The sequence below is a fragment of the Neophocaena asiaeorientalis genome, unplaced genomic scaffold (genome assembly GCF_003031525.2).
Source record: "Neophocaena asiaeorientalis asiaeorientalis breed wild unplaced genomic scaffold, Neophocaena_asiaeorientalis_V1.1 scaffold7, whole genome shotgun sequence".
NCBI classification, from domain to species: domain Eukaryota; kingdom Metazoa; phylum Chordata; class Mammalia; order Artiodactyla; family Phocoenidae; genus Neophocaena; species Neophocaena asiaeorientalis.
The window spans coordinates 5,497,814-5,522,351 of NW_020185337.1; the positions used below are offsets into that span (position 1 = coordinate 5,497,814).

Here is a 24,538-nt window from a genome sequence, read left to right on the forward strand (position 1 = left end):
TAATCACGTTTGGAAGATCCCTTAGCTTCGCGATAACTTTCAGATATTACAAAGGTTAGTTTGGGTAGGATGTGGCAGTTGAAACAAGCAATGCTCCCTCTGACACCACCTAGAAACAAGCCGAACGTGTTATAAAAATCACGTTTGAAAACATCATCAAGCTGTGACAGTAATATCAACATGCGAAACTAAAATTCCAGAGAAAGGAGGACGTTTCAGAGTGGAGCTATCAGGAGCCTGTGGATTTTTCCTCTTCGGGCATTTGGTGATTCTGAGAGTAGGTTGAAGAACAGGCATTTGCCTGGACACGGGGCTGCTGCTCCTTAGAAGAAGAGAAAGTAGCAGAGCTTTCAGCCATTGTGTTGGATGGACTGAGAAACTGAGACTTCAGGGACCTCAAATCAATGGGTACTTTTTCTCAGAAGAGAATCACTGAATCCTGACCTTGACAGGAGGCGAAAGAACCAGGCCAAAAGCTTATATAAAGCAGAGTGAAACCTCCCACGGTTTCACAGTGTTTAGGAAACCAGGGAAAGGAACCAAAACCGGACATGAGCCACAGCCCTAGAGGGAGTGTTGAATTGACAATGAGGGACTAAAAAGCCATCTCTCACCTGGGGGCGATTACGGATTGTCTCTGTAGCTAGAAGTCTGAGCATCTGTCTTTGCTAAACACAAGGTGGCAGCTGCCAGGCCCAGAACCCAGCAGAGATTCTGGTTTTCATGTGTAGCTGAAATGACAAACTTAGAGGACAGAAGGGACTCAAACTCATGGCTGGTCTGTCTCTAAAGACATTTGCCAGACGTTGAAGCTGAGGCCCAGTACAAAAGCGGTACACTGAGACATCTAAGGATCTCCAGCATCCTTTCAAGGACTGAGGAGCAAAGACCAGTTAGGCTCTCAGCTGAAAGTTACGGAAGGCCATACCCTACAACACAAGTAGACTGAGTGGCTTAGTTTGCTAAGGCTGCTATGAAAAAGTGCCACAGACTGAGCGGCTTTAACAACGGAAATTTATTTTCTCACATTTCTGGACTCTGGAAGTCCAAGATCAAGGTGTTGGCAGGGATGAGGTCTTCTGAAGATTCTCTCCTTGGCTTGCAGATGGCCACCCACCCAAGTTACAGGTCCTATTGCATGAGTGCCCCATCCTAGTGGCCTCATTTTAACTTAATCACCCTGTCTCCAGTGATAGTCACATTCCGAGGTACTGGTGCTTAGGGCTTCAACATATGAATTTGGGACTGGGGGAGCGTGGGATTGGGGGTAGAGGGGTTGGGGAAGTGGAGATTCAGCCTACAACACCGAGTCTTACTAGAATTCCAGACTAGCTCTGTCCCAAGTCAATCCCTGACTTGATGACAAGAGCAACCCCTTCCCCATAACATGATGTAACAAAGCATAACAAAGGAAAGACATGTCCGAAAGAAAATATTATCTGGAGCTCTACAGATGATTGACATTAAAAAAGTGACTAATTACCTTCATAACCAGAAGAATAAATCCCATTACTTATTTAAGTGTGTTTAGGTGCAAACGAATATCTACCATTCTCATCTGTGACCTGTTTCACTCGTAAGTACTCTAGACCAGACCACAAACATGCGTATGAATTACATGGGAACCTTGATGAAATGAAGACTCTGATTCAGTATGTCTGGAATGAGCCTGAGATTCTGCATTTCTATAACAGGCTTCTAGGGGACAGTCCTCAAGACCATCCTCCTGACCAGCTTACAGACCAGTAGGTGATGAGTGTGTACACTGGAGTTTAAGAAAAATTGCCCAATAAATAATGTTTAAGATCACTTCCAGCTCTGACATTCTGTTAACTTAAAAAAAAAATCTTTTCCAAAGGAAGACTTATTCTATCCCTTGACCATTGCACAGTGCCTTTTTGTGAACTTGTATAGGATTTGGAATTTATGAGGCTCACACTCAAAAAAGCTCATTTATTTTAGATCAGTAGTTCTGAACTTTGGCTACACATTGGAATCAAGTGGGGAGTGAGCATTGAAAAACACTGATGCTGGAACAGACCCTTCCCTCAGAGATTCTGATGTAATTATTCTAGAATGTGGCCTGGAAATTGGCATTAAAATTATGCCGGATGATTCCAATGTGTTGTCAAGATTAAGAACAACTGTTTTAGGGTAGCACTTTTATTTGTTTATTTATTTTTACTAAAATAGTACTGGACCTGCTTTGACCACCCACCTCATTTACCAGGCCCATTTCTGGTAAAAGTAAGTAAATGCTGGTCACAGCCCACCTGCAAAGGAAGTAGGATTTACCCACAGTTGATAGTTGAATAACTTTTTCTTGGGAATTTTTTATCATCTGAAGCTAGATAGTTGCTGCGCCTTATAGACTGGGCATGTGATTTCCACTTTCCAGAGTCTTCTACAATCCCTATTGTCTCTTACACCCAGTTCACTTCTTTCATTAACTTAACCTGCTTGGAGCCTTTGGGTATGTGAGTTTGTAACACTATCTCTCCCGTACTAATTAGTGAGATAGTAAATTAGAGACTAAACATGTTCAAGGAGAAATTTTAAATGTACTTCTCAGGCATATTTCAGATAAAAATTGCACATTGCGTAGGTAGTTTTCCTAGGTTAGCTCTAAGACCCCTTCCATCTCTAATATTCTGTGGTCTAAATTGTTGGCATTTGTGCATGGATCACTTTCTCCATCCACAGTTGGAAAATCAGTATCTGAGTGGCTGATAGGTTTTAGGCAGTTGAAAATGCTTAACAATTATTATTGCATATTTTGACTCTTAACCATGTTATTAGTATTCCCTATAGGAATACGATGCCTTCTTAATCTCTGAGATTGCCAGTGTTTATAATAGTGGCTGGGTCATAGTAAGTAGTTAATGCATGTTTGTTGACATTAGAATACTGAATTCGAATTTAATATGACCTATTTTGCTTCATTTCTTCATAGCCATAAGCTGAATTCAAAATTTCATTTATAACCAGTGGGAGGTCTGAGTTATGCTGGCCACTGAAACAAATGTAAACATCAAAATTCAGTGTCTCAGCACAATGGATGTTTAGCTCTTATCATTGTGGTGGACAGACTTATAAGATGGCCCCAAGGTACCACCCCATGTACATGTTTTACATAATCTGAAGATCTGAAGTGCAAGAAGGTTTGATGCAAACGAGATTCTTTATTGCTGGATTTGAAGATGGAGGAGGCCACACGGCAAGGAACGAGGGCCGCCTCCAAGAGTTTATAGCAGCCTCCAGCTGACAGCCATCAAGATAACAGGGACCTCGGTGCTAGAGCTGCAAGGAACTGAGTTCTGCTAACAGCCTGCGGGAGCTGGCAGCTGACCTTTCCCTAGACAAGTTTTCAGATGAGGATGCGGCCAGCTGCCACCTTGATTTGAGCCTTGCACGTAGGACTGGATGGGAGAGCCCCGCCATACCAGGCCTGGACTTCTGACATACAGACTGTGAACTAATAAGTGAATGTTGTTTTAAACAGCTAAGTTTGTTGTTATTTTTTACACAGCACTAGAAAGCTAACCAATCATTTGATAGCCTAACACTTGTAGTGATGGATGGTGGATGGTTTTCTTTTATGTGGTCATTCTGGGACCAGGTGCAGCTCTGCAGTCACCTAAAGAGACAACAGAGAGGGCATTCTAGATCCACTTCTGAAAAATCCAGTTTAGATGCGGCAAACATCACTTATATTTTATTGATAGGAACTAGTTACATGGTTATCTGTCACTACAAGGCATCCTAGGGAATATAATCCTGACTGAGCAGCTTCCTCTCCAAAAATTCGTATTGTGCAAGAGGGCTAAACATTTCTGTTGCAGTCAGATTTCCATGTGTTTGAATATTAAGGCAATTCTATATCTCATTCCAAGTGGAACAAGTAAACGTGATGATATTATATATTTTAATTTGAGATACAGAAAGAATAAGAGTAACGCCTTTATTAGAAAAAAGGTATGTGTTTCAATGACACATTCATTATCAGAGATCTTATCAGATATGACAATAGTCTGAGGAGAGAACCTGGGTTTTCGCCCTGCCCCGAGGTATTCCTCCATTATTGCCAACATCTTCCATTCCGCCTTCCAGGGGAAGGCTGCTGCTTCCTCACCTGCCAGTGAGGTCCAGGCCTGGACAACCTGGTACACAGCATCATGGCAGCACGGCCTCCCTGTGGATCTGGTTACCCAACGGTATCCTAGCACCACTCACCTATGAAAAGTACAGCAATCACCCTCCTCCCTGGCTCAGGGTAGCTGTGCCCAGCCTCTTTGTAGCAAGGGTGACTCTTTTAATAAGTTGTCTCCCATGGACTGGAGTGCTGTGTTCAGCCACTGCAGTGGTAGCCCAAGTAGCCTCTTGCTTGGAAACAAAGTTTATGAACTAATCTATAAGGATTTGATGAAAGAGTGTCACTCACTATATGCTACCTGATTTTCCTTTGGTTGTTTCTTTTTTTTTTTCAGGGTAAATTTAGTGCATAGAATGTTGAGCTTATGAAGTTGATAGAGAAGGAAATGAATTTGTTTTACAGGAACCTTAAGAAATATTCAAGACGGGATATATAATTTTCTACATGACCTCTTCTAGTAATTGATCTTTCTTGCTTTATTTGATATCATAAAAATCCAGACAAAAGGAAGTTATAAGAACTCAGACATTCTTATCTTCCAGGAAGGGACAGGGGAAAGGGAGGGGTATGGTGAAGAAAAACAGGGAGAAGAACTGCTAATAAGACCAAAAAAGGGAAAATGAATTTCTAAGGAAGGCCAGTAAATCTCAGGAGGCATGACATTGCCGATGAACTGGAATATTCCAGATGCTACAGTGACAGCCATTGCTTCATCCCTTTCTCACCAAGAGGTCTCAGCTAAATCTGTCCAGGGTTTATTTATGTTTTTTTTTTTTTTTCAGTGACATATTCCTCCCTCTGGTCCTGTCTCCCTGTCTCTCTGCTTCCTCCCATCTTTCCTCTGTCATCTCTTCCCTCTCCCTTTTGTCTTCTTTCTTGTTTCCCCTTCCCCCCTCACTTCTTCTCTTCCTCCTTCCCTTTCTCTCTCACTTCCTCCCCCTTCCCTCTCTGTGTTAAGTACTGTTCTAAGTGCTGAAAAGATGTCATACTCGTGACAACTTATGGGGTCTCTTATTAACCCCATGTTAAAGATAGTGGACATAAAGGCAAAGGGCAACTGGCATAAAGAGGTTAAATAATTCTTCCGACGTGAGTCTGGGCAGAGTTGGGATGATTCAAGGGGCTCCGATCATGTCACTCCCCTACTTGAACACCTTGCTAGATTTCCTAGAAATTGCGTACCGCTCCGATTCTATGACATGATAGATGGACCTCTACAACAAATGGCCCCCAACCTCTCTCCCCAAACACAGTCGGCTTTTATCACATCCCTAGAGGCCCCCATGTTATAGAATCATCAGAATACTCACTCTTTTCCAAACACAGATGGGCTTTTATGACTCCATGCTGCACCTGATACATAACACCTTGCTTAGTTTGTCGCATCCTTCTTTACCTAAAACTCTTACGCGTTGTTCAAAACCCAGACCACCTCTTTTGTGAAGGTTTTCCTGACACTTACAGGCTGAACTAGTTACTCTTCACTCTGAATGCAGACAGGAAAATGCTCACATTTCCATTATAGAATTTACAACATTGTCCTGGATTATTCATACATTTGTCCTGCCCACCAGACTCTGAAGTCCTGAAGAGAAGGAATGGGACCTTATTCACTGGCAAACCCAGTGTTTGCCACCTAGTTTGTGTGTGAAGAGTGTTGTACGATAACGCAAGAAAAGCATCATCGATATGTAACCTATATGCTAAACATAAGTAGTACTGACCTTAAATATCAAGGTTTTAGAACTGTACCTACATGCTGACTTAATCAAACATTTCCTATAAAAATTTGACTTTATACAATTTTAAATTGATTTATAATTTTGTCTTTCAGTTCCTCTAAATCAAGAGCTCTGCTAGTGATTTAAACATGCCATGATTTAATAAAATGTGATGTACATGTACTTTTCAAAAATACTTTTATTATGTAAAGTGAAATTCATTCTCTCTCTCCTTCGCACACAAACACACGCACGCATACGCTGGATATGGCAAACCAGTCTGTGAATATCTTTAGACTTTTTCATAGTATACACCTTTGTGTTAAAAATCTTTTTTTCTATATAGTTTATTCATACTTATTTAACATTTAAGAAATAAATGTTATACTGATAAAATCAATTTAAATTTAGGAGTTTAATGACGGTGTTGCAGGAATTGTCACTATTATTCTACCTTTGTCCAACATTAGATCGCATAGTCTACACACACACGCACACACACGCACACACACACACACTATATGCAGTCCTACATATGTTTAACAGTTTCGGACTTCTTTCACTTTATTTCTAAATTCAAGCATATCCCTTTGGATGGTGTTATTTGGATGTCAAATATTTTCTTAAAATGATATATAAATATACCCATATACATTAGTGTATGAGTTGCATGTATGTGAATATTTATTCACTGTATATATAGTTCATTCTGGTATATATATGTATATATGTATATAGTGTTACGTATATACACACACTATGTGTATAGTCTATATAAATATATATACATATGTATATATATGCGCACACACATACTGTATTTATATATCCCTTTGGATGATGTTAGTTGGATGTCAAATATTTTCTTAAGGTGATATATAAATATACACATATATACATGTGTGTATTAGTTGCATGTATGTGAATATTCCCTATATATGTAGTTCATTCTGATATATATATATGTATATAGTGTGTGTGTATATACACACACTAGGTATATAGTCTATACATGTATATATACATATACTGTATTTATATATCCTTTTGGGTATATATATGTGTGTGTATGAGTTGCATGTATGTGAATATTTATTCACTCTGTATATAATTTATTCACTCTGTATATAATTTATTCTAGTATACATATGTATATATGTGTATAGTGTGTGTATATTACACAATGCTATGTATATAGTCTATACACACACACACACACACACACACACTATATGGTCCAATACAGCATGCTATACATTAATATATAGTTTCCAAGCTTCCTCATCCTTTGAGGCCAGATAATGATTTCCAGATAATGAGACTGAAGGGTACCTCTGAACATTCTGGACCAAAGAACGTTAATGCAGCCACCAACCTGGAAATGCTCTTAAACAGTGAGCTCTCTGTCATGAAATCCTGAGCTGAGCATGTTCTGTAAATTGTGTTTACTCTGTTGGGGTCTCTCCTGTCATTATTTTGTGTGACAAAATAATGGTGAACAATTTTGAGTCATAATGACTGACAAATTGTACAAGTGATAATGCTGGATCTGTCATAAAGAAACAAAGAAGTATGATTGCCCTTGCTGTACCTCCAAAGGTTAAATGACCTTTAAATGTTAAAATGACCCCCTAAAATGTTGATCCATTGTATGTTCCTGGGTTCCTCTCTCCCATCCCTCCCCGCAGCCCTCTGCTCTCCAGTTAAACACAGTGTTCTTGTATGTTGCTGTGTATTCATTTAACTTGTTTATCTCATCCTTACTTCAAATTTAGATATACTAGGTTTAGGTTTTATGTCTTCTTCCTGCTTTTACTAGCTTTTTCTTAAGTGAGAAAGATAATTGTGACTTCTTTTTATCGGAAACATCTTTTTTCTTAAATAGAGAACCATAGACTCGTAACTGTACATTAGGGTCAATGTCCATGGACAGGAAAGAGCACAGGTAGTTTGAAAGGTCTCCAGGTAATTTTAACGTACAGCCAGGGTTGAGGATCACCACCTACTAGAAGAAATATGTCTACTTATCATCTAAGGAGTTGATTTTTCACCAGGAATGCTTTTTAAACATATGAAAAGCTTCCCCAAATGACTATTTTTACACTATTATCCTCTCCCACAATCGAGAATTAGTTTTCAAAGGAATCTAGATCATGGTACATCACAATTTGGCCCAGAATTCTCAAGAGAGAGAGATATCCTAAAAGAGAATAAATATTTGTAAGCATTCATCGAATGACATTCTCTATGCCAACTCTGTCCTTTCCCTGGAATGTTGAATTGAGCTTTGCTTTTCAAGGAGGTTAAAAGTGATTCACCTAAAGCCCAGATATCTCTGTATTTGACAAGGAGTGATGGGATGAGCTCTGTCTACTTAAGAACCTCAGGAAATTCAGGAACTATAAAAAGATAGCATCGTTGTTGCCCACAGTGGATGTCATACACAGGTACCTTCAGTAATGATTAACCACAGAGTCTGAATTGATGCCAGATGAGGGAAAATGCAAATAGCACCTGTGTGAAGCTTCTGCACTGGTTTCTACTCCAAAGTCATACAGAAAATGTTTGTTTTTCTCCTTAGGTTAGAACAAGTGTCCTCCCTGAACATAAGGATCCCCCGCCAGAGGTTGGGGTAAGTGTTTCTTTTGTTTCCAAAAGGCACACACATCACTTCTAAGCTAATCATTTGGGTTTTCTGTGGCCTCCTGCCTTCTAGCTGACAAATAAAATTGAGTTAAATTAATAGAGTGTGACCTGCAAGGAGACACGGTCACATATTTGTGGAATTGCATGGACTTCATTCCTAGTCTCCTGAAAATCATCCTCAAGTGAATTCTTATTTAGTTCAGCTGGCTAGAGATGAGTCTAGAAATTGCCCTGCAGGTAACTGAGATGTGATTCGGAGCCAACATTCCAGGACCAACAGGAGGCTGGGAAATTGCAGGTGTGAGCTCGACCGCTTCGGCAAGGACGCAGAGGGCTGACTAGCCGTAGGACTTTGATGTTTTCTGCATCCAGCCGCTTCAACACTGTAGGGTGGGTTGAAACAGAAGCTGCCACCGAAGTGCAGCCCAGTGCTGGAAAATCCAGCTGAGGTTTTCCTGCTGCATCTGAGCCATGGCATCTCAAGCTTTTACAAGTTGGGAGAGCAAGAGAGTAACAGGTAATTTTGCTTGGACAAGTTTACAGTAGGCAATGGAGGCTCCTGAAGAATAGCCCAGCAGGCTGGTCCCTGGGATCCTGCATTCAGAAAGGTGGAAAAAGTCCAGAAGTAAGTTGAGTCTAAGAGGCCCTGCCAACTGAAAGGCCTATTTGAAATTCCCTGAAATCCTACAGGCAGTTGGCAACCTTCTTCCGGAGGGTGTGGGGAGCCTTGTACTAGGTAGCATTCATTTCCTCATTGGCAACAGCTGCCATCCCAACCTGCCAAGGGAACCCTCCAGAAAGCGTGCCTTGCATTGGCTGAGAAGTGAGTCAGCCACCTCTGCATCTCTCAGCGTAGGGGAAGGAAAAGGGTACTTGGTGCTCTCTCATGCCGAACGCAGCCTTCTAGTTTCTTCCTGGAACAGGCTGAATAACTCTCTTTGACTTAAATGAATCTTCATGCTTTGTTTCCTGCCAGTCCCTTCAGCCTCTTGTGCTGCTCTCACTTCCACCGCCAATCTTGGTGCCAAGACTACCTGGGCTGCTAGAGTTTCTCCCAAGGAACCAGCGAGTCCTTCCAGCCTCAGGCCTCTCTCCCTGCAGGACACATGCAGTCTCCTTGCCGGGCTGCCCAGTGGTGCTCTCTCCCAGCTCAGGACTCGGGTCACAGGCCTTTTGCCTATGACCACTCAGACGTCCTCCTTCAAACTAGAACCGCCAGTGCAAGCCGTCCTCACACCCTTTACAGTTCCTTCATATAATGTAAGGCCTTCTGAAATTTGTAACTCTTTTTTTAAATTAAAAAAAAAATCTATAGTGCTTTACAATTTTCAAACGTTTCACACACATGATTTCATATAATCCCATAATAACCCTTTTCCCCCATCCCTATTTTGCTCCTCCCCCTTCCCTCTCCCCACTGATAACCACTAGTTTGTTCACTGTATCTGTGGGTCTGGTTCTTATTTTATTTATTCACTAGCTTGTCGTGTTTTTTACATTTCACATGTAAGTGATACCATACAGTATTTGTCTTTCTTTGTCTGACTTATTTCACTTAGCATAATGCCCTCCAAGTCCATCCATGTTGCTGCAAATGGCAAAAAAAAAAAAAAAAAAAAATGAAATTTATAACTCTTAATAAGCTAATCATTTTTTTTTAAAAATTCCCATTTATTTTTTGATGTTCAAGAAAGATGAGCTGGTTTAATTATTTGCTCACTCCCACAATTTCTCTGTGTTAAATCCCCCTTGCTTGAGATTTTAATGACATCTTGGCCTAATTGTATGAATTTCCCCCCTATTTTTTCTCTCATTCAAGTTCTTGGAATGGAATGCATCTTATTCATTTTCAAACTTGAGTCTCTTCTCTGGTTTTACATTATTCTCTTCCACCCTCTCCTCCGCCATCTCCCGCTACAGGCTGTAGACATCTCTGCGCTTCTAGCAACTTGTGGTGGGGGGAGGGGGTCCGCTCTCACACTTTCCTCCTCTCATTGCTCAGTTGCTCAGGAGAAAGGAAGGGGGGAGAAGTTCCTTCTGTGCTTGCCCACCATGAGGTGTGGTGCCCTTTATGCTGGTTTTGATGCTTCTCAGCATAATGTTGCCCAAGTTCTCTTTGTGGCAGAGTGAAATGCTGGCTCTCCTGTGAGCACAAATATAGGTATTTCTGGAGGCCTTGGAGGCCCCTTCCCATTGTATACTTTCCCATCATGAGGGATCTGGTTCTGGCTGAACCATGTCTCTTCTGACCGTTTCTATGAGCCCCAGCAGCATCGGGTACTAGATAATCAATGATTCTCAAAGGAGACACAATCACCAGTTCCCAACACAGCAGAGGCAGAGATGGTTTGGACGCCTTCAAGCTTCGTAAGTCATGTTTTGGGTCCATACTCCCATGACTTTGGTTTTGGCCTTGGAGATCGAGATGTCTTCCTGAGGGTGGTCATGAAGAGAGAGATCCACTTCATTTCCTAAATTGTATCCTCCCCAAATTCTGACCTCTCTCTTCCAACACTGCCTTTATATGAACTGGCCGTGTTGTGGTTACTAATAGACCAGTTTCTCTAAACTGGCTCCTTTTAGGCACTGTGATGAGGTTTTCTGAACTTATAATGTGGAACATTTGTTATCTTGTGTCCTCATCCTTGACAAAGACTCATCTATAATTCCTGGACCAAAAGAAACTTCTCAGTGGGCATTCTCTGACATGTCTATTGTATCAGTTAGGAATGCATTCAGAAGCAAGTAACTGGATGAAGAGTAGGTAACAGACTTGTTCTTCTCATGTTAAGAAAAGTCATGGGGAAATTGCTCAAGTCTCCAGCTACTCAAAAGGACTTAAAGCAACCAGGCTCTGTCCATTGTCCTGCTTCTCCTTTCTTAAAGTGTTGTACAGTCTGACCATTACACCTCCAGGCATCACATTCCAAATTGAAAAGGTTCTGAGCAACTCATCCTGTTCCTTCAATTCTGGAAAGGAAAACTCAATTGGTATACAGTCGTTCCTCAATATCCTCAGGAGATTGGTTCCAGGATCCTCCTCGGTTACCAAAATCCATGGATGCTCAAGTCCCTTACAGTTGGCTTTGCATATCTGCGGGTTTTATATCAGTGGTTCTGCATCCCAGGGTACAGAGGGCCAACTGTCCCACCACTTACATGATCACTGAGACGATCAGAGTCCCTGGGTAGAAGGGAATCGGGATACAATTCCCATTTAAACAAAATCAAGATGCTATTAGTAATGCAACTTGGGCAGAATGGGTATTATATATTAGTAATGTCTCCACTCTCCTACTAGATGTTAAACTAGTATTTGGTTTAACAAAATACTAGTTTATTTTGATTGCAAAGATCATGTATATTTTGTTTACTTTAATAGCCCTAGCTCTGTGCCCGGAAATTAGCAAATCATGATATATGTATTGAATGCATTAGGAAGCATACCATGATTTTGGTTTGCCAGCCATCTTATATTTTTTTAGAAGCACCAGAATAAAAAGGGAGGGGGTGTCTAAAAATAATTGCAATAACATGGTAAGAATCGAGTACATTTTATGACACATCAGAAATCAATAAAATGGTAATTATCTTACCAAACTAAATCTCAAGCATGATAAGAATGAGTCTAAATAAGAACAAGTCAGCATGCCTTGGCTTTTCTAACACCCTCAGAGCACGTGATATTTGGGATAGAGAAAAATTGTCACGCCTTGAGCAGCTGTGAAGTACCGCTGATTAATATACATCTCATCACTCCTCCGAAATATTTTTTTGGACACTGAAAAAAATTCTTGAGAAGTTAAGTTCTTGGCCAAGAACATAGAGCAGGTAATGGCTCTGCCATTACAGTGTGCCACGGACTCTAGCCACTAAGTACTCCAATTTAAAAAATCAGCTAAAATTTTTTATTATAAATCTTTCAAATATGTTCTATACATTTCTTTGCATTCTTCAGCAGCATCTATTAGATGAAACCACACCTTTGGTGATGACTTAGTCAAGCAGATACCAGTCTGTGCTCTGAGACCTTGTGAGGTATATTCATAGTAAAGATGTAATTTTATAATATATGACTTTGCCCTAAATTGCATTTTAATGTGTTCTTCGGACTGTTCATCAAGTTGTAATAGATATTCTCTCAGTTTTTTCTTTGTCATGTATTTTTTCAGCGCATATAGTTCACGTACCCCCTGTCCCTTCCTATAGAGTGGGAAACCACACAACCATGCCTGTTAGGGTAGAGGGGGAAGAAACAGTACCTGTACAAAAGTATGAAAAGGGACCCATCCTGTAAGTTATGGGCAGGAGATGCTGTGTATTAGCCTGCCTCACCATATAAACTTCTGGTTTTCAAAGACCTTTTAAAACCTACACCACAGTTCCAGTATATAGTTTTATGAGAATATGTCAGAGTATTATGGATATCTTCACTTACCCTCAAAAACCAGCACTGTCTTCTAGAGACTGTCATACAGAGTGAAGTAAGTCAAAAAGAGAAAAACAAATATTGTATAATATCGCTTATATGTGGAATCTAGAAAAATGGTACAGATGAACTTATTTGCAAAGCAGAAGTAGAGACACAGATGTAGAGAACAAACTTATGGATACCAAGGGGGGAGGGAGGATGAATTGGGAAATTTGGATTGACATATGTACACTATGTATAAAATAGGTAACTCATGAGAACCTACTGTATAGCACAGGGAACTCTACTCAGTGCTCTGTGGTGACCTAAATTGAAAGGAAATCTAAAAAAGAGGGGATACATGTATACGTATGACTGATTCACTTTGCTGTATGGCAGAAACTAACATTGTGAAGCAACTGCACTCCAATAAAAATTAAAAATAAAAAAACAACACTGTCTACTAGAAATTTAATGCATGCCACATACGTAATTTAAAATTTTCTAGCAGCCCATGCTTTTAAAAGAGTAACAAGAAAACAGGTGAAATTAGTTGTAATATTTTATTTAGCTCAATATATGTGAAATATTATCATTTCAAAATGTAATCAATTCAGAAATCAGTAATGATATATTTCACACTCCGTTTTTCATATCACATCTTATAAATCTGATCTGTGTTTACACTTAGAACACAACTCAACTCACAGTAGCCACAAACTAGTGCACATGCTGGATAATGCAGCTCTGGACAGTACTTGGAAAAACTTGGGAGATCCATGAAAGCTGTAGTATAAAGGAAACCTAAACTTTGAATAAAGGCTTTGTGAGATGAACGTAGGTGATGGAGGTATGTGTATGGAGGAGCACTTCCTCTGGATCCTTGTGTAGTACCAGGGGAACGAGACCATTGAGGACCTGCTTCAGGCAGGTATGCAACCCTGCTGAGCATTCTGGATGTCTGTGACTTGCGCTGAGTCCCCACCAGGGCAGGCAGGATGAACGGTTTATTTGTACGCTCCCCGTAGAGCAGAGCCAGGGATTGAGACAGGTGCCCTGCATTCTCCACCCTGCTTGATATCACTCTCCAGCCAGGTGAATGATTGAAATCGTGCATCTAGCAATTTAATGATCATCTGCTTTGGGTGCCTGCACCAGAATGATAATGGTGAGTGTTGCATTGTCGTGAGCAGGCAAGAAAGGTCAGAGCCGTACAGAGTGCGGGCAGAGAGCCTGTCAGAAGGAAAGGGAATTGCCACCTGTCCTGGAAATGAGGCACAGCGTGAGGGGGATGAAAGAATTCTAGACTGAAGAGCAAGAAACCTGGATCCTAACTTGGCTTCCGCACATTAACTAGTTCTGTGACCAGGTGTAAGCCAGTTAACTCCCATGGGTTCCTGTCTCTTCATCTACAGACTGGCCATGTCTTAACATGTCTTAATGTTTGTTGATTTCATTCAGACATTTCTTGGCCTCTGATAAACATTCCACAAGATCTAATAAAAATTTGAGCTATAAGGAATCATAGGTAACATGTACTCAACACTAAGAACTATAAAGGACCACATAACTTTCATATCTTTTTTTTTCACAGAATTTATCCCAGTTTATATTTCCCTGAATCTAACTTATATTTTTAAACATACATTTTTCTTTTTTATAATAGGAATTTCTCATAGACTTTTTTTTTTTAAATACTCTGCCTTTTCCGAAAAGTATTTGAAGTGGACTTACATTTAAGTCATCTGACTTCTGGGCATATTTTCCTTAAGTACTATGCAAGCTAATATTTATGCAGTGCTTCCTATTTTCCCAGCAATGTACTAAGTGCTTTGCCTGGATTACTTTAATTCTTATAACAATAACAATGAGAAAGATACAGTTATCCTATGCAACATTTTCATCCAGAAACTAAGGCCTAGTATGGTGGAGTAAATTGTCCAAGTCCCAGATTTGTGAGAGAGAAGACAGACAAACGGAGGTTGACAGTGCCCGTCAATGGACAGCCAGCCTGGGGGCTGGGAGAAGTGATTTAATTGCCCAGATTTCCATTTTGGGGCATAATCATGGATTTAGAACTACACTTCAGACCTCCAACTCTAGTGACACTTTAATTTTTTTTTCTTTGTTTTTAAATTTTCCCCTGATATTGGATCTCCCAGTTTAAAACCTTGAAGATGAGATTTTTAGAAACAATACTGAAGGAGAGATGAAAACATTGTTCCCTGAGTTATATTTGGAATATAAACAGATTTTTTGGAATAATTTTCTTAAATTCTGTGATTATGATTAAAGTGACAGTAAAGATGAAATAACTCTATATAAAGTTATTCTTTTGCATTAGCATTGTGTGCCGTTTTCCCTCCATGGGAATTCAGGTTTCATAATAGAGAAGACTGTTTTCTCGCTAATTCATTCTTTGACCAGGAGTCCAGTGAATATTCATGTAAATTAATGATGTGTTTTCCACTTTCAGGGGTGTGGAGGGTCCTAGTTTTATTTATACTGAGGCGAAGCAAACACATGAAAACCTGCTAGAAAGTAAGAGTATAGGCAAGTCCATTGTTTGGTATTGCAATGTGAAACAATTAGGCAATGTCTTTAAACTGAAGGATTTTATTAAATGCATTTTATGTGACATGTAGTCCTAATGTACAGTTATTTTTAGAATAAATTTAAAAAACATTTTTAGAATAAATAACACTTCCTCTGGTTTGACACCCCTTCATAATGCCATTACCTAAGTATTGATTTATAATGGATTGTATGATTTCTGTAAGCTCTCTCTCAAAGGATAATATCCTTTGAGATTAAGCACGTGGCTGACAGTTGTGATGGAAAAGGTTGACTCACAGGCGTCCATTTTGGCACACTGCAAACACTCACAGTGCAGCAGTGGGCGTAGCATGCAGCCTCTCTGTTCCGGACAATGGGCTGAGCTAGAAGATGGACGAGCCAAGGTCCTGCTTCCGCAGGAGCTCCCGGCCTGGTAGGCAGGAGAGACATTCAATGACTTGTGGTCACAGACTACTTGCAGCTGTGCCTGCTGGGGTGTCTGGGGCGCATGTCTGAAAATAGCCCCTCCACCTGTCTCTCGTTGCTACATTCCCGTCTGGGACATCTGCTGCTTCTGTTGCTGAAAAGACCACACTAACATTCATGGCATGTGCGGTTTGTTTTCTTAATTCTAAAACCATCCCTTCCTTCAGAAATCTCAAAAGGCAAGGAGAAGAAATAACTTGAAATTTGGGGGCACCGTGACATTTCTGGTGGGTTGAGCATTTTCTTCAAGTGAGGATAATGAGTGAGGGGTAGAATTTAAATTAATAACCCTAATTACCGGTGAAAGAGAAATAAGCAAGACATCTCTTTAAAATACAAAATGCTGAAGTGAAATTCACTACCACGGTATACAATCCGCGAGCTAAAAAATTGTTTTAATTTCCCACAGGTCAGTGAATTATAATGGTTTATAAATATCTGCAGAAGGAGTATTTCTTTTATATCTCATAGTATAAATTACTTGAAAGCTAGTGTCTATGCCGTTCATTCATTCATTTATTGCCAGTCACTATTTATCACACACCTAATGTGTGTTAGGCAGTGGAAGGTTACCAGAAAACAAAGCTCGTAGTGGATCTCCAAATCTCAATTTTTATTTTGAGGGGAGGACAGAATAAGCAATTAAATACATAATATTTAAGTGACAATAGGAAAAATACAACAGGATAAGGAATGGAGACGAGCAGTGTGGAGAAGGGGAGCCCTTTTATACAGGGACGTCCTAGTAGGTTATCTGCTGAGGGGGCATAAGTGCTTTTGTTCAGCTGGGTCTCTCCTAGACACCCTCTACCCCTTACTGAAAAGTCACCCTAAATTTTGGCTTTGTTCATACAGCTCTTGGAATTCTTCTCTGCCTTGATTCACTCTCAGCACTCATGTCATCACAGCTTGTTTCCACAAATCTTCTGTTTTCACATAACATTCTTCACCTAATAATTTAGTCTTCTATGATCCCCAGTTTGGCGACTTGGTATCTAAACCACTTCTTCGAGTTTCAAGTGAATTAATTAGGTTTTATCATTACTAACATATAGGCATCTCCAACTTACAACCGAGTTGTATTTCAAATGTTTGCCTTTATGATTTTTGAACCAGTTCTTCTAAGTTAGAACTTTGAAAAGAAGGAGAAAATTTCTGACCTGAAGCTTGTCTTCTCTATGCTCAAGGATCACTTTGTGTAGATGCAGCCTCTTATGTATGGAATCACTGCGGACTTTCCTCTGAAAAGAACCAGTTGACTTAAGTCCAGCAGCTCATTCTAGAGCAGGCTGGCAACAGACCTATGAGGAGAGAATGTTCTGGAAGATGTAGTGTAGACTTCTTGTAAAGTATTACAGTGTGTTAGGCAGCAATGGTATAGGTAATAATATGGGTTTGATACTGATATTTTCGTGTTTACATCTTGACCTTGAAAGGACAATGAGAAATCTTATTTATGGTTATACCATAATATTGTGACTTTTAAATCACAAGCAGCCAGGAATATTGCAAAGAGATGAAAGATTTTTATCCTGGAAGAGAAAAACCAATTTAGTGTTTTATTCTTTATATTATGAGCCAGAGAGTGGAGAAGATAGATATACTCATAGATAGTCAACACCCAGTATGATAGGTTGAAAAAGCAATTTTAGAAAATGTAATTGAATAAGTACCGTTCTTCTTTGTGTGTTGGAGTGAAATCGTCCCATGCTAGTGTAGAAATAACAAAGGAAACAAATACTTTTAAACATTGCTGTGATGGGGGAGAAATGTAGCATTTCTATTTATAACTTGCACAGAATCCCACATAAAAATAGCTCCAACTAACAGATTTGCTCATATCTGGAATACAAAGTTGTTGCTGCCCATGACTTGAGGAATTCTAATAAGAACAAGGACGGCATTGGTAAATATTAAACGTCTGTCATCTTTTCTTTTATCTCAGTTTTCATGTGGGGAGAAAATGTGTTCATGGAAAAGTCCTGGCTTCTGTGTTAGACATTTTGTTATTTTCCTGGCTATTCATCTCTGTTTTTAATGAGAAGGATGCATTTGCATCCCTCAACCTCGCCCCATGGAGTGGACATCTATTACTGATGGTTGTATTTCTGTCAATGAAATATTTGTCAGGCTAATAGACTTAACATTTCACTCTTCTGAAGACTAGTTTTGTGTGATTGCTGTGACACAAAATACTGAGAACCTCAGAAGTTAATGGAAACCATTCTTTCTTATTTTCAGCGAAGCTTTCTGGGCTATGCCAGTTTTAAAGTCGGAGATCTACTGAAGTCCAAGGAGCAAGTGCTGACCCTGAGCCTGAGGTGGGTCTCAATGCTGTTAAATTTAACAGCCTGTGCTATTTATTGAAGGCTGGTTGGGTTTGAAAGTCACAATTCTTGCAGATGTCTGGATGTCAACTCTCAAACAGCTTACGTTCTCCTCTGCAACAAGTTACAGGGAAACAGCAATTAGTCAGGTTCATATTCAAGTCTGTGTTTCACATGGTCAGAAGTGATCAGCTCTTGTAGGGAAAAAAAATGACATTATTAGCAAACTAGTGGTGGCCAGAGGGTTAGGGGTGGGGAATGGACAAAAAGGTGAAGGAGATTAAGCAGTACAAACTACCAGTTATATAAGTCACAGGGATGTAATGTACAGCAGGGGAATATAGCCAATAATGATATAATAGCTTTGTATGGTACATAATCTATAAAAATATCAAATCACTGTATTGTACACCTGAAACCAATATAATATTGTAAGCCACTATACTTTGATATAAAATAAAAAATAAAGTGATGAAACTTGAAATGAAACTTCAAAAAATAAGGTGATAAAATTCTTTGAAAGTAAGAAAGTAAATAGGAATGATGGGCATGTTACTAAATAATATTTCTGTTACTTATCAAAATGTTACTTTTTAAATCAAGTGAGTTTCTAGGTTTGAAATATGTTTGTTAGAGGCAACTTGCAGATTTATGATAATAAAGGGTAAGCTGATTATTCTCTTAAAGTTTATTTTGCTGCTATACTATTAAATATAAAGTGTAAGTTAAAAAAATAAAGTATAAGTTAAAACCGACTCATTGCAACAGACAGCAGATCAGAGATGCTTTTGAGTATGATTACAATCTGTTTTGATACAGATGACACAACAATCTTTAGGAACTGCACCGTGTTTTCATACTAAGAAGAGTATTAAATAGATTAATCATTTCTTTTTAACTTCATTATAAATTAGAAAAATAGTATGTTATTTTCTAACCATATAATAACTTTAAAATTATGTATACATGGAGAACACTGCCTTACAATATTTATATAGTATAAATGAATATAAAAATTGTAGAGAACATTGTTTGTAAATCTTAAGATGCTCTTCTTTTGATGCAATGTAGAGACCATTGTCAGGGAACAGACAATGTGTCAAGTTTGTTTTCCCTCTGCCCAGCCCCTAAGGACCCATTATAACCAATTTATTTCAGTGTAGATGTCATGGTTTATGGTGGAATCTGTACTGCTGGCTGTCTCCTGTCTGATTTTTTTCCTGATCCTTACAGTTTAGCATTTTGACTTAAGAGATGGTATAAAATAATTTAAAGTAACACATGTTCATGCAGAAAAATAAGTATTGAAGGGTTCTACTGAGGCTGTCATCTTCTTTTTGGCTTCCTTTCGGCTGTAACATTTTTTGTTGTTGCATTTTATTTGGGACGGCATTTAAAAATCTTTATAGTTTTGTGGTGTTATTCCCAATAAAATTTTGCTGTGTTTATTTTCTGTTGGAAGTGTGTTAAGTGCCAGCTAAAATGTCTATCTGTCACTGTCACTGGTATCCTAGAAGATATCTATTACCCATCTAGCATGGCAGTTAGATTTGACCCAAGTGCCCCTGGATTCATGATATAAGATGTCAGACATTGAGCTTGCTGAGAACCACCAGCAGGTCACGTGTTTTCTATATAAGGTGCATGGTACTTTATTCCTCACCTTGCTGATCACAAACTGCAGTACTGATTGTATCATAACTGTCATTAACGTTGCAGTCCTCTGCACAACATTTAGACACTGGCTTTGAAACAGATATCAGGGACCCAGAAATCCTTAGTGCAATGAAAATGTGTGAGCACACACAATTAGAGGAAGGATAGGAACAGGAAGATCTAGTTTAGAGTACTACACTTAGAAGGAAAAAGGAATATAATAATTCCAGATTTAGAGGAAATCAAGACACATTTCCACTTTTGATTTGAATACTCCTGATTCTTATTTATTTGATTTTGATTGTCTAAAAGGAAACCAAATTTAGCAACAAAGCATTGCATTTTCTAGAAAAAATAATTTTTGAAAGCCAACTTTGAAATGGCGAGGTTAATATTTTTTTCCCTTTTTGAGCTTTGCCAAATTTGTAGATTTCTTCCCCTATGAACAAGACACATTATAGACTTATCATAACCTGCTGATTTCTGATGCTTCGTGTTTTTCCATCTGTTGTAATTTATCTTCTTTCCAATGACTTGGCAACCTCTGAGGTACTGAATCGGAAAAACGTTAGATCAGGGATAAGAAGCATTTTTTTGGTTATTAGTTTTATTTTTACTATTCCTTTGCACTGACATTATCTGACTTTTATTCCTTTTACATTCAGGTCATAATTTTTAAAGAGTAGAATTCTCAGATTTCTGTAAAACAAATTCACAGAAATAAGGGTAAGGGCGTATTTGTCAGCACCGTTCTTGGATCGTGAGTCTGGTTTTGTTTGTGTTCACTGTCCCTTACTCTTATCAGGTAAGTCAGATTTCAAACTCTCAAACTAGTTTCATGGAATACCATAGTTTAATGTGGCCTGTCCTATGTGCTGTGAACTGGAATTTTTGAGTTTGAGTTGAATTTTTATTTTCCACAAAAAACTTAAAAGGGCAAGAAGTGTGTGTCTTATTTATAGACTTAGACTCAAATTGCATGAAATATGGTACCGTGCATTTTTGAAATTGTAGGCTAAAATTTGTTTGCATGTATTGGGGAGAATGCCTCCGATATAGAAAGTGGTTCCCACTCATGTAACTCATTTTCATTTAAATGCATAGCCACTAAATTTCTGTCTAAGCGTTCTAGTATCCCAATCGGTGTCTTTAGTTAGTATTAACCCTGGTACCTTTATATGACATCTGCTTTGTTTTTCTAGTTTACATTTGGTAGTTCCTGTCTACTCTGACTTCCTTTAGATCTGAATCATACTTTCTGTTTCATTTTCTAGCTCATTACTATCTATTCCTGACTTCCATACTGTACTGTAAACAAGCTAAGGTTCTTGTATAGCGGATTACAATTGCAGACATGGAAGACACTGGTTAATATTACAATAATAGTAATACTAATGAGAAGAGAAGGAGGAGGAGGTGGAGGGGGAAGATACTATGAGACACTATGTGTTTTATGCTCCGATAAGTATGTTAGAGATGTTGTTTCATTGACCCTTATCCGCGTATGATGTTATTCCTTTTGTCATTTTATAAACTAAGGAACTGAGGTGTAGAAAGCAGTTAAGTAAGTTGCGCAAAGTTACAATGCTCTTAACGTAAGAAAGCCAAGGCGTGAAGCCACACGTTTCTGACTACATATCCTGTGCTCTTAATGACTCACTTTTTGTCCCCATTGACCAAGGGGAAAACCGAGATCTAGTTAAAACATGTCCTGTGTCACGTGACTTGGTAATGGCAGAACAAAGCAAGGACGGAGGTCCAGGACCACTCGTTCAAGGTGTCTTCCACATTGATTTCACCACAGTGCCTGGATTTGTAGCAAATGAAGACCTAATGAGTGTGAATGGCCATGGAGAACTCAGGAATGTTAGCCATGATGGCAGAAAGTGAGAACCAGCCTGCTAGGTTAAGGGGGAATGGAGACTACGGGAAACCTGGGGAATCTATTCTCACCCCAGAACCATGGCCCTGAGCCTGGTTTACTGCCCAAGCACCTAACAATTATTTGTTCTACCAACCTGACCTGAGTCTCTTGGAATCACAACAGGCAGAAATTTAGAACATCATAATACTGTCTTATTTAATTACAGAATGGAGAAGCATAGCTTCCTCTGGCAATGGCGCTAGAGATCAGGGGAAAAATTACGTTGCTCTTAAAGTAGTCAAACAATCGCAAAGGCAGAAAGAGAGGCAGGGATAAAAATTCTTTCTTAGGAAATCCTTCTCAGAAGAACTGAGACAGATAGAAGTGCTTTGACCTTGTCTGACCTTTGTTGCCTATCTCCACACAGTTCGGACTTCATTCAGTGACTGCTCATTCAACGAGCATTTATCATGAATTTTTCATATGCTAACTACAGTAATGGGTTCTTTACCACATTTTTAAAATAGTAACAGGGTTAGCATTTTGCAGTTGATATTACTAATAATCTTGTTATTTATTGATCATCTACTAGCGTGCAAGGGGTATGTTGGGTGCTTCTCCTGCACTATATCATTTAATCCCGGCAGCTTTGTCATCCCCGTTTTATAGCAACTTGTCTAAGATGCCGCAGGCACTAACTGTACAAGTAGGATCAGAATTCAGTTGAGTCTGACTCCAGAGCTTCTTCTGCTTTTATTGTGCTGCCTGAGAGGAAGCTAATGGGCTCGTAGCATCTTTGCTTTCTTCTCCATTTTATATTCTATCTTTTGGAGAGTTTTAGGGGCCTCAGTTACTTTTTATTAATGTTTTAATCTTAAAATTCAATTTTATATGCCTGTGACATAGTAGAGAGGTTCAATAATTATTTGTTGAGATTTTGATCCATGATGATGACTTATATTTTTATGGATGCTAAATATGAACCTGGTACCATTTATTGCCGAGTGGAATCCACCTAAATTAGTGAATATAACGCAGTCTAAGCTTTAGAGTATATCTGAGACAAGTAACTTTCAGAGTAATAGTGAATGATAGATTGTGATTTGCTCGAAAGGCTGAAAACCTTACTTAGAATTCACATTTATTTCAGTGTAGGTCACATTGCCTTGCCACAGAAACATTCAGCTTATCTTAGCAACTGCTCTGTTATTTCTTTTGTAACCTTCCACATGTAGTCCCCCCCAAATTAAGCAAGCATTTATTATAATTTTATTATAGTGGATGTGACCAAATTTTCTTGAGTGCAGATGTATAAGAATTTATCCATAAAAAGAGAATTTATGTTTCCTTTTTGTTTATTACTTCTGCCACATTTACAGTAGTGCTGTCGTGAAACATACAGCATAAGACTCCGATGATCCTAGAGAGACATGTGATGTTATGTTTTATAATATACAGATGTATGGGAGGGGCTCTGAAAGAAACAAACAATGAATTTCTACTGTTTTTAAATTTTTCCTATTTTATGTAACATTTTATATGTGTACATATTCATGCAAGTGCCTCATGGATTGTATGGATAGGTATGTTTGTACATTTACATTCTTTTACAATTATTTTGCTTTCTCCCAAACTTGACTATTTATTTTCCATTATCGTCAAATGTGTGTGTTTAGAGAAGGTAAGATCCAAACTATGGAGTCTTAAGTTCTGTTTGATTTTGTTTTTTGGTGTTTTGCTTAATTTAACCTCCTTACACACACACACACACACACACACACACGCACACGCACACACACAGGCACAAACACGCACTTCCATTTATTTGTAAAAACAGAAGAACGACAAAAAAAAAAAAAATTCCTGCATATTTTTAACTGAATCTCCCAAAGGCATGTTCTTAATTTAAGAGCTGGGAGCAATATTAAGGAGAGGTTCCTTAGGCTCTGACACACAGTTTTCTACACCAGCATACTCAGAGCGATAAAAAAAATGAAATTGTCACTAACATTTCGCAGGTTGGGAGCCAAGGCCCGTTCTGCAGGCCATAGGGCAGTGTGGATCAGAATGTTTGTTCCTGGAATGCTCGAATGCATGTGAATCCCCACGGTAACCTGAGACTGAACTTGGCCGTAGATTGACAATACAGTTTTAACTGATAAATTTATTTTTCATTTGAAATGGAATTAAACTTTGTTTTTTCGTTTCCTACCATAACTCTTTTCCTGCGTGCAAATAATGCTTACTTTAAGCACCAGATACTGTCTATAAAATTGTATGTGTGACGAAACATATTTTCTTATATTTACTTGGACTTCAGAGATGCTTTTTAAAAATCACATCCAAGCATCTTGAGTATGTTTTGAATACGTTTTATTCTCCTTTAAAAGTCGCTTCCAGTTAGTTTTTCTAGGTATCAGAAAGTAGGATTACAGCAGAAAGTTCTGCTGTTCCACCACACTAAGTTTTATACACGTCTAAAACATTTTCTATATTACATAAGGGCGGTAGGCATTGACTGGTGGCCAAAAAGCCTGCTTTAAGAGAAAATAGCATATCAGTGATTAATTATAAAACAGAATAGTATTAAACTTTATTAAACGCATTCGTGGAAAAGCCCGAGGATAAGGATGTCATGTAAAAGCTAACTTGATGCTTTTGCCTAGAATTTTCTAAAAATGCCCATCCTAACCGCTGAAAGCAATGAAAAAGAACACT

The 24,538-nt window shown here is 38.9% G+C and overlaps 1 protein-coding gene across 1 annotated transcript in view; it reads left to right on the forward strand.

The window, feature by feature from the left end:
* The window catches only part of INPP4B (inositol polyphosphate-4-phosphatase type II B), a 480,337-nt gene that overhangs the window by 233,146 nt on the left and 222,653 nt on the right, over positions 1-24,538 (forward strand). The window contains exons 7-8 of the mRNA XM_024736048.1: positions 8,456-8,506; positions 18,215-18,294. Coding sequence (XP_024591816.1) covers positions 8,456-8,506; positions 18,215-18,294 — 131 coding nt within the window. The remainder of the gene's footprint in view (positions 1-8,455; positions 8,507-18,214; positions 18,295-24,538) is intronic.